The sequence below is a fragment of the Meleagris gallopavo genome, chromosome Z (assembly GCF_905368555.1).
Source record: "Meleagris gallopavo chromosome Z, MGAL_WU_HG_1.1, whole genome shotgun sequence".
Lineage (NCBI taxonomy): Eukaryota > Metazoa > Chordata > Aves > Galliformes > Phasianidae > Meleagris > Meleagris gallopavo.
In genome coordinates, this window is record NC_139435.1 from 33,394,164 (window position 1) to 33,409,065 (window position 14,902).

Consider the following 14,902-nt stretch of genomic DNA (forward strand, 5'->3'; position numbering starts at 1 on the left):
AGTTAAAAATAAGCTTAAGAGAAAGACTTTCTGGGTGAATTTCCAAACAATGCTACATCAGGGTAATTATTGTTTGCAGTTAATGCTTACAAGCTGTAAACTTGCAATCCATTGCACTTGGCACTGCAGACACAGAACAAAAACCATTCTGCTCAAGAGGCCTTCTGACATGCCGTGCTCAGCTTTCAAGTGAATTGCAGAATGTAAGTTATCAGAGTTGAGTGAATTTCCATAAGAAAAGCTTTTTTTCCTGATCTTCTACAAGCATTTTTGTTCTTTTAGCACAGGAAGATATCTTAGCAGGAAATTTTTGCTGCATGGGACAAACTCTCTGTGTAGGGCTTCTATGGTTATTGACGTCACTTGTAGGTGTAGGTTCTACTGAAGGCCAAGTGCAGCCCATTGCGTATTACAGCCTTATATACTGTTACAGTACTGAAGAATGAGAGTTTTTATTTCACTCCTCTACCATCTCTCAGTAGATTTAAACAGCACCTATATATGTGTGAACACCTTGTTTATTTGACTTTTTTTCTTGTACAGGCTTTGTGAGACCTTGCTTGTTCAGGTTTTAAAAAAAAGCTGAATTCAAATATTATGCAGTTGAAGAAATGTAATCAGTGAGGCCGTATGAGAATCTAGCTCAGTTATTTTTTCCCTAGATACTAACAGTTTTTGTGAACAAAAGTGAATAGCCTATGTCAAAAGGTTAGCTAAATGGCACACAGTAAAATTTCTCATTGTTATTCACAGAAGCAATCTTCTAATTAGAAACACAGGCAACGGAACCAACAGTGCTATGAGAAGCATGTTAATAACTACCAGAGGACCTTGTGATACATCAGTTGTTCAGTGCTGCTTAGAAAGCAGCTGCCATGTGAAACACAGGCTAATCCAAGCTCTGAAAATTGCACTAAATCTCATTTTGAAAACTACAGCAGCTATTTTTGCTCATCTCTCACAGCATGGTACAGGTGTCATTTCTAGAGCATTTCACCAACTCCTCTGGATTCTTGGGTTCTTTGAGAGCAGACAGGATGGGAGAAAACAGCTCATTATGCTCTTATAAACTATGAGCAGCGGTTGTGCTTTCTTCTGCACCTTGGACATTCCTGCTGTTTCCACCTGGGGAAAAAAAAAAAAAAAAAAAAAAGAGAAAAAAAAGTGTTAACTTTACAGAGAAAGCCACCTGGGCTAGCACAGCAGCTTGCTTGCATTCCCAACGTCTGGTATTAACCCAGAGGAGCAAAATTAAATTAATACAACTGTTCTACGTTCTCAATGGCAGGCATACATCGCCTATAGCTTGCTGCATTTACGCACTCAAAACTGGAAGAGATCTCGTTCTTCCTCCGTGAGCGCCCCGGCCCAGCTCGTGGTCCCAGCAGCGCACTGGTTGGTGGCGGTGGATCTGGACTCGGCGCACCCCTTCACGGAGTCCTTCTGCCCAACAGGACAGTGAGGATGCACTCTCCCTTAGCGTCTCCCGCAGCCCCCTCCCGCTTCCCATCCCGTTGCTCCCCGATCCTCGCAACGTACCCTAGGGGGGGCTGCCGCACCGCTGCGCCTGGCGCCGGCCGCTGAGCTCCGCGGAGCTGCTCGCACTGCGCGCTGTACCTGCGCGCTGCAGATATGGTCTCTGTCCGGCCGCTGGTGTCCCCATCCGGGGTGTGAGGACCGTCGGAAAAGACCTCTGCCAGGCGATACTTGCTTCCCCATTCTGCTAACGCTAAATACTCTGCCTGGGCAAAGCAAGGTGAATTCACTGCTGAGAGTACGGTTTCTTGTGAGTGAGTCTCTGTGCCCAAAAGTGCAAGCAGTCCCTATGACAGAATGTGCATTGGCTTGGAGCTTGAATAATACTTCCTAGATAGTGAATGGAGCTAAAAACTGTAAAAAGTACGAAAGCAGTCACCATAATGATCTTTTGCTGCAACGCTGCCCACACTCCAGGCCTCTGAGTGTCAAAAAGGAATGCTGTTTCCTACAGCCATTAAATATCCTACATGTCATTAAAATCATTAAATATCATGGCTGTGTTTAAGCAGTTCTTCCTCAGAATATAGTGTGCGGGCTTAATGGCACTAACAAGATAGTTGATTTTGTTGTCAGATGAGTGGTTATTGTGGTTGCAAACATGTTTTCATGCAAAAGCCTTATTTATTCTGTTTTTGAAAGTTGCTGCTTTTCCATTAATTTCTGGAGGTGTATTTTGAAGATAAGACATTCTTTCCGTGGAAACTTGTTACTGGAAATATTTGATGGGAGTACAATGAGCGTATAAGCCTGATCCTGTGCCATTCAGTGGTTTTCCAGAAGAGCTCAGTATCTCACGTTCAGTTATGGGGCAGACATGTCAGATCAGTGCAACGAAGGGACTATGCAAAACCAGGCCTCCACCTCTTTAGCAAAAAAAAAAAAAAAAAAACTTTTTGCAGAAGCATTTCAATGCCAACAAATATATCATTGTAAGTCCTCTCGGCCAGGCATCAATACTTGCCATTAGTTATGCAAGTGCCTGATATCTTTGGCTCAGGACATTTTAAGGGAATATGGCTTACTGTGTTCCCCGAAACTGTATTAGTTATTCCAGTCATGATACATAGAAAGGAAGCAGAATAAATCACATGAAGTGATGACACATGTGCATATTGAGGGAGGATGTATTCATGCGCTCGCAAAAAAAAAAAAAAAAATCATGAAAAGTTTTTAGTCACAAAAAGCATTTCAAACATCTTGTGATGTAGAAGCCAGTAACTGTGTGTCTAACACTGAAAAATCTGGCACTATTTATTCCAAGATGCACTGTTTTATGGCTGCCAAATAGATGCAACTGGATCTTTTCCATACCGCCCATCCTCCTGTCTTGTCTTCATGAAAATACTGAGATCAAGAATGAGTAGGTCAACAGAACGTGAATTGCTGTTTTCAGTTGGATTATTACTGAAATAGTCTTACGACTTCTTTCTACAAAAGATCAGGAAATGATCCTCTGAAATGCAATCAACATTGTGTGTTCTTGAGCCTCAGATTAGTGAAAGTCACTGTTCTGAAATTGCTCATTGTAATGAAAATTGGGGAAGAAAAGTGAGTTAGAACAGGCAGAGAGAGAGAGAAATGGGAAAAAAAGAATATTAAAACTTTCTTTGTGCAAAATACTATTTGGAATCCAAGTTTATGCTGTTTAATTAAACTTGTGATTATTTCTCCCTAATGAAGTCTCACTTTAATTGCTTTCCCTTCTGGCAATAGCCTTAAACAAAGTGTAAGATTTTTTAATGTGTGCTGCAGTAGAATATAAGCTGGGAAATGGAAAGCTCTGTCTGTGCAGGTCCAGTGCAGTGTTTTTCAGAACAGCAGCAGTACAGTCTCCATGTTGCATAGTAAGGCCATAGTAAAATAGTCAGACTTGGCGTCTCCCAGAAGAATGAAAGAAAACATACAAAGAGCAGAAGAAAAATATAGGTGGAAAAGGATGTCTTTTTCCTCAAGTACTGAATCTTGGATGTAGAGTTTGACTCTGTCCTGACCAACGGCCAGCACATCTTCATTAAAATCACTGGGTTATTTGTCACGACAGAACGAGCTGCTAATTTTTATTATGCAGTAAAATGTACTTCATCTTCTTTTTTCACTTTTTAAAAATATTAAAATGCAGAGGTATCCTTAACTCAGCTGTGTGTCTCCCACAATTTAAGTGGTGGGGCTGCTGCTATATTCATTTTTGCAGGAGAAGGATATAAAGCCAAAGCTGAGGAAATTCTGAATGGTACCTATACTTGTGTTTTACTGAATGCTGTCCTTCAAGGGCAAAATTTGTATCCTGATGTTATGTATATTTGTTTAAAATGCATCAGTTTTATTTTATCCCAATCACTGCAACAGGTGGAATAGTGGATTTTACTTCCTGGATCTGAGATAATGGATAGTTGAGGCTTCTGCTTAATTAAATTATCCCTAACCAGTGATATTTTAATAGCTGGAAAATTAAACGAATCTACAGCTACTGTATAGCAACTGTGAGTGGTTTTACTCTCCTAACAAGTCCAGGCTTTTATCTGACATATACTTTTATGAATGTCCAGCTACATACAGCTTTAAAAAGCTGAACATTCGGTATACTTTCTACACATAAGGAAATAGATACCAGTGTACTCAATTAGGCGTATTGAGCTGTACTGCTAGGTTAATACAAGAGCAGTTATTTTCTCTCCAGCTTCCCACTACTCACCTGCATTGGATTTTCAAGTGGTAATGGCATGGCAGGAAGTTATTGATGAGCTGACAGCCTTCTGTGATCCAGTGACATGTCTCTTTCTGTGTAGCAAAGGTCTGTTCTCATAAATGCCAATGAATTATCAACAAAAGAAACCAACCCCTCTTGGCAGCTCGGGGAGAAGATAAATTGCAAGCCTGCAATACAAACATGCCTGCTCTGCTTTATCTTTTGCTATGTGCTTTGACAGAAGAACAAGTCCATGCATGTATGGTCAAAGTCAGAAGGGGGAAGGGGAGAAGGCAGAAGTAAGACATAATGGAAGAATGTAAAGCTTTACATATAAATAATGCTGTAAAACTACAGTAAGCAATTAGGATTGCGTAGGTAATCTGCTTCATAGTCTTTCATAATTTACAGTTCTTTCTTCTTACATCAAAGCTTTTGCAGAAGAATGACTGTTAGCCTGAAGTCCTGTAATACTCTTCCTCTGAATGAAGACATATTCCATTACAAGTATATTTCTTATCAACTCCAATGCTGTTCTGCAGGCAAATTACATTACAGACCTAAATGGTCTGAACAACTGTTGATGTCAAAGATACATAAAAGCAAATTTTATAAATCAGGATTCAAATAAAAGAAAGAAGATAAAGCCAAAAACTGCATTAAGATAGCTCTATAAAAGTGCTTATCATTTAAATGTAGAACAGATTATGTGGTACCTTATGGAGAAGTAGCTTTTGGAAACAAATACGCATGATATACAAGTTTCAGTGGATGAACTGCTTAAACAAAGCAAATGGCATCAGATTAAAACAATAGATAAGGTGACAGAGAAATTACAGTGTTGATTTTAATAGTTTAAAGATATATGAAAGTACTTCTGTTGTAATTATGACTTTAGCCAAAGGCCTAGATATTTCAAAATAAAGACCGTGCATTCATACACTGTCATATCAAGTAGCTAAAAGGCCCTCGGAGAATCTGTGACTGTTGGTTTCTCTTCTGCAGACGAGGGAAAGTCCCTTCCTTCACTCTCTTATGTTTTTCATAATTATTTTATGCTCATCAGGAAAAGGCATGCAGGATGCAACAAGATACCTGTCAATGGTAGATTCTTATGAGAATGTATCTGGAGAATGGTCTTGGAGGTTAACACCCTGAACTGTAGTAGGATGCAGGACTAAATCTCATGTGCTCTTCCCATTACAGAATGTTGGCATAGAAGACATTGTATGACTAACTGCGTGAATAAATGACAGTTCTATAATGAAACTATCACAATTAAGGAATTATTGTTCCCTTATTCACTGACAAAATTACTGGAGATCAGAAGTGTAGATCCATATCAAACAATTTCATTTGCCTTCTAACTCAGTAATCCAGCCTACAAAGCCCTGTGTGCTTACACATACAGCATTATCTGTTCTCATTCCATTTGTTCTGTAATATGTTTGGATAACATATGTTGACCAGCTTGATAAGTACAGATTGTGCATGGAATTTAGGAGCAGATATTAATTTGAACTGACTCATTTTTCACATATAAAAGCCAGTAAGTTTTAATAGTGAATACTCCTTGTTTTCTATTGATCAGAAATGTTTGTCTACTGCAGTAATTATTTGATTGAAGAATTACATGTTTCTTACTTAAAGAGAAGGTTTAATGCTCTTCTTCATAATAGTTTTCTTCAGAAGGCTTAATCTGTCATTGTGTATTTGCAACGTTTATTGCCATGGTCTGTTACCTTTGAAATTCAAGTGATTCAAAAAATTTCATGAAAAAAACAAAGTATAATGAAGACATAATATCACATAAGTTAAGAATTTTCCTCTAATTTGCACCTGCTTTAGGCTTCAAAATATACCACTGAGTTCACTTTCATTATTTCTGATCTCTTCCATCAATGAGAGAGGGACCAGAATCCTCAGGGTTACATATCTATCCAATGTACTTGGCTCAGTACAAGCTACTCATATACTTACCAGCCACCACTGTTTAGTAAATATTGTGAAAAAAAGCATTTTTTGGGGGGGAAGACTCAATCCAAATCTGGATTTGAATTTTCAGTTTCCAACCCTCATGAGTTCAGACCACAAGGTCAATCGATCTTACTGAGTGTAAGCAGGAAACAAAAGTGATTTCACTTTTTCACCTGTTTCTCTGATAGTGAGTATACTTTCTGCCTAGCTTTAAAGCAGAATACTATCTGTCTTATTTCACTGTTTCCCATATTTCCACCATATTGAAACTGTTTAATCCATCAAGTAGAAACTGCTGCTTTTTGCATAGTGTGCTGCTGTGCTGAGAAATTTAATATGGAACACGATAGCCTCCTAGTTATTAACATTATAATTTCTTCCAGTATTTTATTGGTTGCTTATAAATACATTTTTGTTACAACATAATAGTGCATTCATGGTCACGATTGTATACAGGTAGGAGTTGTTCACTTTTCTCAAATATTTGCAAGAAACATAAACAAAAACCATATGTTTCAAATATTTCACCGAATACCTTTTTCCACTTCTGTGCATGTTGTAACTGTTTCAGTCCTGTTCTATTTCAAAATCCTACCACTTACCCTGTGTTTTATGACATATTCTTATCTTTCCATATTTTTAAATTTTCTGTTAAAGATAGTCTAAATCAAAGATTTTTTTTCTGATTGTTAACAAATTTTTCCCGTCTCTCTGATTGTCAAAAGAACAATATGGATTCCAGCTTCTAAACAGATCAGTAGGTGCTTTTCACTATAATCTTTGTTGTTAAACTTTATTGTAAACTTGACCAGTGTGGGAGCAAGTATTTTCTATGTTTTAAACGGAGAACTCTTGTGTGACCAAGTGGGTGTTCCATCCACATGGTATCTTTACTTGTGTTTTGATATCCAAAACCCTCTAAGAAAGAAGGGTTTCTTTAATACTGCTCCACTGCCTAAATATCTTGCTGGCTCAACATTTCAAAGAACGCTTTGTGCTGTCCAGGCATTCTCAATAATTGCAAGCACAAGAGATGGGCCAAAACCCAAAATTCTCAATCCAGCTCCCCTCCTTCCTCCACACCTCTTGTCTTCTTGGAAACTTTGGAAAGTTGAATCCAGACACAGAATTTAGTATCACAAATTGGCCAAAATCCAGCCCCACCTCCCCTCACATTAGGGGTTTTCCAAATCCTAATCCACAGTGTACTGCCTAGTCTTCTTTTCATCCTCATTTCTTTGTGAGATTCTTAAAACTTGAATATTCCTTCTTTGGTGATACTTTGGCATTTTCACCTGATTAATTTTAGGTTCGGTCATGATGGTCTAAATCTGTCTTCAGATTGAAATCTTTGACGAGAAAGAAAGTGGAACAGAATCCCACTTGCACTAAAAAAGCAAAAAGACATAAAGAATTACTTATGCTGTACTGCAAAAGAAGGAAAACAGTGCAAGGCAAAAGCCTTGTAAATTAGAGATCCAAAGAGGTTAAAAAGGTGTGAGAGGCTTTTGTTTGGTTCGGTTGTTTCATCAGTTTATTACTTATAAATCTCCAACTAACTTTCAGCTGGAGTGGTTTACAAAAATATATGCTCAATTCCTCCCATATTCAAAAGCAACACCATCAAGTCCATGCTTTCTTGCATAGTATCCCTAAAATTATGGGCTTTATAGATAAAATAACAAGACTTCTAAAAATTGTATGCAAACCTGTTTGTTTGTTTATATGATCTCTCTGGCATGTGAATCTTTAAAGATCATGATTTCTGATTATTTTTTGCCACTAGTAAGACTAGAAACTTTTAATGAAATGTGAAACTCTCACGTATTGTCATGACATCTGAAGTGGGGCCTGTGAGGTAAAACCCAGTATTGGCTATGAAACTAGTCATGGATTTGTAAGAGTTGTCAACATAGCACAGTTCTCACGTTCAGGATTCACAACAAGAACTGGATGTGTTCTACTAAGTTCATGGAAGTGAAGCATTTAATGTCAACTAGCTGACACACTGCTCATAGCACACTGCTAATTCCTATACATACTTATAGGGAATTTAATGTGATTTCCCATGGAAGTGATCAACATACCAGTTCATTTAGCTAATGGTATTGGTTTGCACCTTCTGAGGTACTGTACAATTCTGTGCTCTGATGCTTCCTGTAAAATCAAGGGCACGTTAGCTAATTTTCCTGTATGTACAGTGCCCTGCTTGTAAAATGTCAAAACAGAATTTTCTCTGTTTTGTGGGCTAGTTAGGAAGTATGACCTGTTAACACCATTAGAATAATCACTAGAACAACCATTAGAAAAAGCTGAGATACAATAGTAGCTGGAAGACAGCCTTGGAAGACTCGGAGTTAAATATATTGCACGCTTTCAAGAGGATTGACAAGAAGCATGTGGCTGCACAGAAGTAGAGGGAATCCCTCTTGTGTGAGGAAAAAAAATGGAAAACAGAGGCTTACCTTCCAGGAGCATGTGAGTGGCACACAATTATGTTAGCCCACTCAGTGATGGCCACTGGGATGACTGAAAAAAGGAATTTGTTTCGGTATGCCCACAACAAATATGTCCAAAAGATGAGAAGTATTAAGAGTATGTATGTGGCATTCTCTCTCCTGAGAGAGAAACATTAGAGGAATGATGGACCTGTGCTTGTCTGTCTTACCTGGGATGCTCCAGCAAAACAGAAAGGAAGTAATTTTGCATCTGCTGTTGTAGAATTCCCCTATTTTTATTTTTTTTTGTTGTTGTAACTCAGATCTCAGGCATGTCAGTTCAAGATGTTTGGCTCATCCACTAAATTATGTTCCAGTGGAAAAAAAAAAAAAAAAAAGTTAATTCCATGTTAAATTGTTACGAAAGATACCGCAAAAAAATCTATAGACTTCAAGTTGTTTTCAGCGATTACATTTTTTTTTGGTCAAAGTTTAAGGTTCATTACCGGGGCACAAAAGGCATCTTTCCTAATTCAGAGTGTAAATGGTGACCATGTATTACAGCAAGGGGATGTAATTTGTCAGTTCAGTGAGCGCAGTGAAACTCGTAGAAGGAAACTGTCCTTACAAATGAGTTTATTCCATCTATCCCCATAGTTCCACAGGAAACCAACTGTTGTGTTGACAGTTCAAAATATGTTTCAGGTAAAACTACTTCACCAGTTTGACTCCTGTCCAGTTAAACAAAATGGATCAAGCTGTATTGTGTATCACCTGGTTCATGAGAACCTCTCATCCCATTAGTTGTAATGGATCAGGCACAGAGGTCACAGCCTCCTAGTTCCCAACTTCCCCTGCTGCACCTCAGTGCTCTTGGCAGCCAGTCTCTATAGAGGGCAGAGTTGAGATGAAACTGAAGGCTGAACAACTGACTGACTGCTGTCCAACAGATTATAGTGAGGATAGTCATTCTCACAGCTATAATTTGCCTGCTATTGTAGGTTTGAATTATATCTCAGAGGTCTGGACAGGTTCTGAGATTGTTCAGTCCAAAGAAGAGGAAGCTCTGGTTAAACCTTAAAGTTCTCTGCAACTCCTTGAAAAGATGTTGTGGTGAGGTGGAAGTCAGCTTCTTCTACCATGTAACTAGTGATGGGACGAGAGGGAATGGCCTCAAGTTGCAACAGGGGAAATTCAGGTTGGATTTTAGGAAATTTTTTTCTCTGAGAAAGTGATCAGGTGCTGGAATGGGCTGCCCAGGGAGGTGGTGGAGTCACCAACCCTTGAGGTATTCAAAAAACACTTAGATGTTGTATGGAGGGACATGGTTTAGTGAGGAAATATTTGTGGTAAGTGGACATTTGGACTAGTTGATCTTGGAGGTCTTTTCTATGATTGTGTGACAGATTTAGCATGTATTAGCAGCTTAACTTCTGAGGAAAGTACTTCAGTAATCATGGCCATGTGTACATGGGTGAGCTTCACCTTGGTAGCCCAGAATATTACAGATCGTATAGCGTTCAATCTAGTTCTTTCGCATCCACTAATGGCATGCACACGTAAATTCAAATCTCTAACTAAAGCACTGGCTCTCTCCCGTTTTTCACTTTCCATACTTCTGCAAGCTTCCAGGTTCCCAGAAATCAATCCAGGCTTATAAGACAAAATCTAAGAATAACTGTTAACTGAAAAAGTAAAAAGAAATAAAAAATTGTGATTCTACAGACCTGATGGCAGAAAAAAAAAAAAAAAAAAAAAAAGAAAAAAGAAAAAAGAAAAAAGAAAAAAGAAAAAAAGGTCCAGCCTCCAAAAAGAGACAGGTGGCTTCTGAGCGAAAACGGTAACATATACCCCCTGGGAGATCAGCTCCAAAGCTGAGTTCACTCTTTCCTGCTATAAAGCAGATTGATGTTAAGAGTTTTCTCCTGCCTGCACGTGTGTTTTTCAAATTAAGTATTTTTAAATCTGCAGAGCTTAAAATACAGCCTCAGACACCCCTCCTTTGCTTCTGCTTCTATTTCATATAATCTGCTATAGGCGTATAGCACCGATAAACAGCTCTGCTTTTCTCACAAACAGTTGAAAACCAATTTAATTTAAACACCTGGCAGAGGAGGAGGAGAACTGAAGTTAATGGCCACTTAAGAAAGTGGAAGGGGTAATTTTCAGGGCATACAGCAGCTTGTGTTTACAGATTCAGTCTCCCCTAAGATGGTGCCGGGTTTGTGTTTGTAATATCACCATTTGGAGGTGACTTATTTGCAAGTGTATAATCAGCAATTAATACTGAAAGCAATGTTGGACTCCTTGATCTCCAGTATTTTTTGAAAAATAATTTTGAAACTGGTGTGAAGGAGCCAGGACTTCGTCTAGTATTAAGATTTTGCAGAGACCCATTTCTGTCTTACTGGTGAAACAAAGGGCTGGGCAGAATAGGCACCATCAGTACAGGGTGGCCCATCCATGCAGTTTCAGCTATTTTTTCTGCTGTAGGTAAAAGACTTTCACTGCTCTGAACTCTTGCAGTCATTTTTGGATAGTGACTGAGGCTTTTCACCTTTCAGGCACTTTTATATCCTGTGGGACATGTTTTCCTTCTTTATTTATTACTGAGTAGCTATTCGATGTAGAAACAAAGATTTCCATCCCCAAACTAGTGCTCCATATCTAGAATGATCTTTTAGCAAAATAAATAAAAAAACATCATACAGAATGTTTATGTAAATTCAGTATAATCATAGTTCTGATCTGAGCAGCAGGATATGGAGAAGTTGAGCTTCAGTACCCATCTAGGCTCTTCAGAAGTCTTTTTCTTTTTTCTTCCTTTTAGTCTACAGTCCTTTTTCAGTTATTTTCTTTTTCACTTAGTAATGATTCAGATGAACCTTTAGTAGATGCAACACTGCTCTGTAGCAATCGGTAGATATGGGCATAACTCGTCATTAAATCTGTACGCAAGAATCTGATTGTTCTTTTGGACTTGGTATTACAAACCTTGCTGCTAACTGTAAAAATTTGGCCTTGAGAACTTGATGTACAGGAATTCCAAAAATTAGCTGTAATTACTTCTCAGATGATGTTAGCCTTCTTGGGGAAAGGAAACAGGTTAAGGCAGAAAAGAGACAGTGGTGGCCCAAGAATATTACAGAAAAAGATCACTTTGTACCGCTTTCAGGTTTGATGCTGAAGCAGGTTTGCTGGTGAAACAAAGTATTTGGGGGTGAATGTTTTGTTGCTGTCATTATTGTTATTGATATTTAGATTTTCTGAGTTTTCCAACGCAATCTGAGAAGTCATAAATACTGCCATAGTATCATTACTCAGTGTGTTCTCCACTGCTGAGTTGAATGTAGTGCAAAAATAATCCACACACACCAGCTCTCCCGAGAAAGTGGTCACTGTATTTTCTGTGCGGGGGGGATTTGGACATATAAAGGACTCACTGACAGAAGAAAGCTCTTAATATCCATTAAACCATTTTTCACTCTTCTGCATCCATTCCACCCCACCTAATTGGCTTTTCATCACAGCCCCTTCCCACTGAGCCTTTTCAGTCTTCCAGGTTCTGTTTCTCAGCTTGCCACATTCAAAGGTCCCCAGTCAGGCTGCTACTGGCCACTGCAGACTGAAATCTCCTTCTGCCACTGTTCCTGATTACCCTTGTTTCTTCTTCCAAATTTCTCTCTTCAGCCTAATTTTCCAAGCCTAGTTCTGTCTAGTTTCTCTCTTTTCTTTTTAGGCCTTTGGATATCTCCAGTATTTATGCTCCTGCTCCTGTCCTGCTAAGTCAGACCATCTTCTTTCTTCCTGACTACTCAACATCTGTAACCCCTTTTTCCTCCCAGTTACTTTCCTCTTGTGTACTCTGCATCTCTCCCTGTTTGCTCATCCAACTTCTTGTTTTTCATTTCTGTGCATGTGCAGCTCTTTCAAATGGTCTGTGATCTACACTTGGTCCCTTTTCCTCCCTAACCCCAGACTTGATGCCCTTGGCAGAGCTTCCCTCTGCTGTGCTCATTGCTAGCATACCGTTCTCCTCCCCTAACACACATGTACATTGTTTTTCTCCTTCATTGTCTGAACTTACTGAGGTACAACAGCCAAAATCTCAAGAAAGTCAAGACCTTCTGCATATCCATTTGGACAAAGCACACTCTGCAGCACCATAACCTTCTGGCTGTGAGAGAAGTCTAGCTCATTCCTTTGTGTGAGGATGCCTCACTGGAGAAGAGTTTATTGGATTCAGTTTGCATTTTCTGCTTTAGAAAATTAAACAAAAAGCTAGACCAAAAGGAAAAATAAAAAAGTTTGTATTGCAGGCCATGCAGGGACATGGGCATGCAAATTGCATGAGGCACTGGAACAGGATTTGAAACTCCAGTCTTTCAAGTTAATGTTTCAGAGGCAGAGTTCCTGGCTATCCTGAGGTGTCTGTATCATTGTACAATATTCCCCTCCCAGAAGCTCATTTTCCTTGTAATGCTGAATAGGATGGTTTTTGAGTTTACCCCAAGAGGAAGAAAAGGTAATGACAGAAAGGCTGACACTCAGTCCTCTTAGAAACATACCTGCTTTATGATTTGGGATCAGAGCCAGACTCTCTTATTGCTGAATAAATGGAGGAAAGAGTTCCAGAGAGCATTTTTCTCTAGAAAATGCACAACTATAGTAAAGCATGCTGAAAAAAATCCTCCTGGAAGACTTTAGTGTTTTCTGATTGGTGCCTTTTATTGCATACGTTATATATTGACACAGATTAAGTTTCCCTCCTGACTGGAACAATGCGCGCTCAGGAGGAGTGCTACTGACCCAGCTGTAAGCCCGACCGCTCGCAGCAAGTGGTGGATCAGAGCTCCTGGGGACGGCTGAGCACTCCCTCCAGCTGTGCCATTCTGCCTCTCTCCTCCTCCTTCTCCTCCTTCTCTCTCTCCGTTTTCTTCCGCTCTACCTTGCCTCTTACACTTTCTCCAGACCTCTCGCCTTTGTTGTGCTGCATGTCTGATTAGCAAGAAGGGCATTGGCTTCTCGCCGGCTCCGGCAGCGCTTCCCTGCAGCCTACCCCAACCTACCCACCACTCCGGCTCAGGAAACGTGAGCAGGGCTGATGGAGGCGGAGAAGCGCGGCTGAAGTTTCGCTCTGGCGCTGGACGTAACAGCGGGCAGCAGAGCGCTTCGCAGCTCGCGCACGGTCCGACCAGTGTCCCGCACCAGCCGACCATGGAAGGCTGCCGCTGGGCCGCTGCTGGCACCTTGCTTCTGGCTTCCCTCCTCCTGGTAAATGCCATTTCTTTCCGATAAATAATGCCTAGCTTGTAGCTGGTACTGTACCTGCATATATGTATGAGGGCATGCTTTTAGTCTTTCAGATCAAGGTAGAGCTTGCTTTGAAGAAGTCGTGTAAACCTTATCCTCTCTGAAGAACTGAGAGCCCTGATATTGCAGGCTTCTGCAGGTAGAACCAAGGAGTTGATGTTGGCATCGCTTTTACAGACTCAGAGAGCAGCAACCTGTGATTGGTAATTTAACTGCTTGGGATTTGGAGAAGTGCTGTTTCTTCAACCCCTTTAAATCAAACTGTATCATACTGTAATGTTACTGAAATTTTCTTCCTTCCTAACATAATGACAACAACCAGAAAAGAAACATATATATATATATATATATATGTATATATACAGTGGTTTGTTTTTGTTTTTGTTTTTTTGCTGTGCCTGTAAGAGAAACCAGGTACTGAAATTTTCCTGCAGCTCTGATTATTGCTGCAACTCATTAGAGAGAAAACTTTATAATAACTTCTGTAAAATACATTATATGATGTCTGGTTTGCTTCAGGGCTATAATGCTTATCATTATTGTATGATATTCTTGCATAAACTCCGTGATTATCCTGATAGGATGTGTTACAGCTGAACACTGTAGCTCTGTGGTTTGATTGATATTAAATGTTCCATTGTGATTCAGACTTAATTTCATAAGTACATTTGCTATCAGAAAATCTGCAGCAAGAATATTATGTACAAGCACTTGTGATACTATAGTGGTCTTGGCATGGATTTGGTGTATTTTTTTTTTTTTCCTAGAGATTTAATTAAGTATAGTCATTCAAATAACAAAGAATCTTAAAGAAAATTAATGAACTTTATAAATCCTTGCATTTTTCTACTTCCTACTTATCTGTATGAAACAGTCTACTCTAATTATTGTAAATTAATCTCAATGCATTTTTAGTAATCACATCTAGACCTAAATTGGTGGGATAACC

General features: G+C 39.4%; 1 protein-coding gene and 1 long non-coding RNA gene across 4 annotated transcripts in view; one reads left to right on the plus strand and one right to left on the minus strand.

The window, feature by feature from the left end:
- Window positions 1-14,902, plus strand: part of ADAMTSL1 (ADAMTS like 1) — a 396,646-nt gene that overhangs the window by 205,008 nt on the left and 176,736 nt on the right. Inside the window, exon 1 of one of the 3 annotated variants that reach the window (XM_085213495.1) lies at window positions 13,448-13,914. The exons of the other annotated variants lie outside the window; for them this stretch is intronic. Within the exon in view, the coding sequence (XP_085069621.1) occupies window positions 13,858-13,914 (57 nt within the window). The 5' untranslated portion in view covers window positions 13,448-13,857. Of the gene's footprint in view, window positions 1-13,447; window positions 13,915-14,902 lie in introns of those variants that run through there. 3 annotated transcript variants of the gene reach the window in all.
- On the minus strand, window positions 279-4,445 carry LOC146542196 (uncharacterized). Its single transcript, XR_014880579.1, has 3 exons — window positions 4,232-4,445; window positions 1,540-1,742; window positions 279-1,125 (listed from the first exon to the last, which is right to left on the minus strand). It is a non-coding gene; the product is annotated as an uncharacterized LOC146542196 (long non-coding RNA).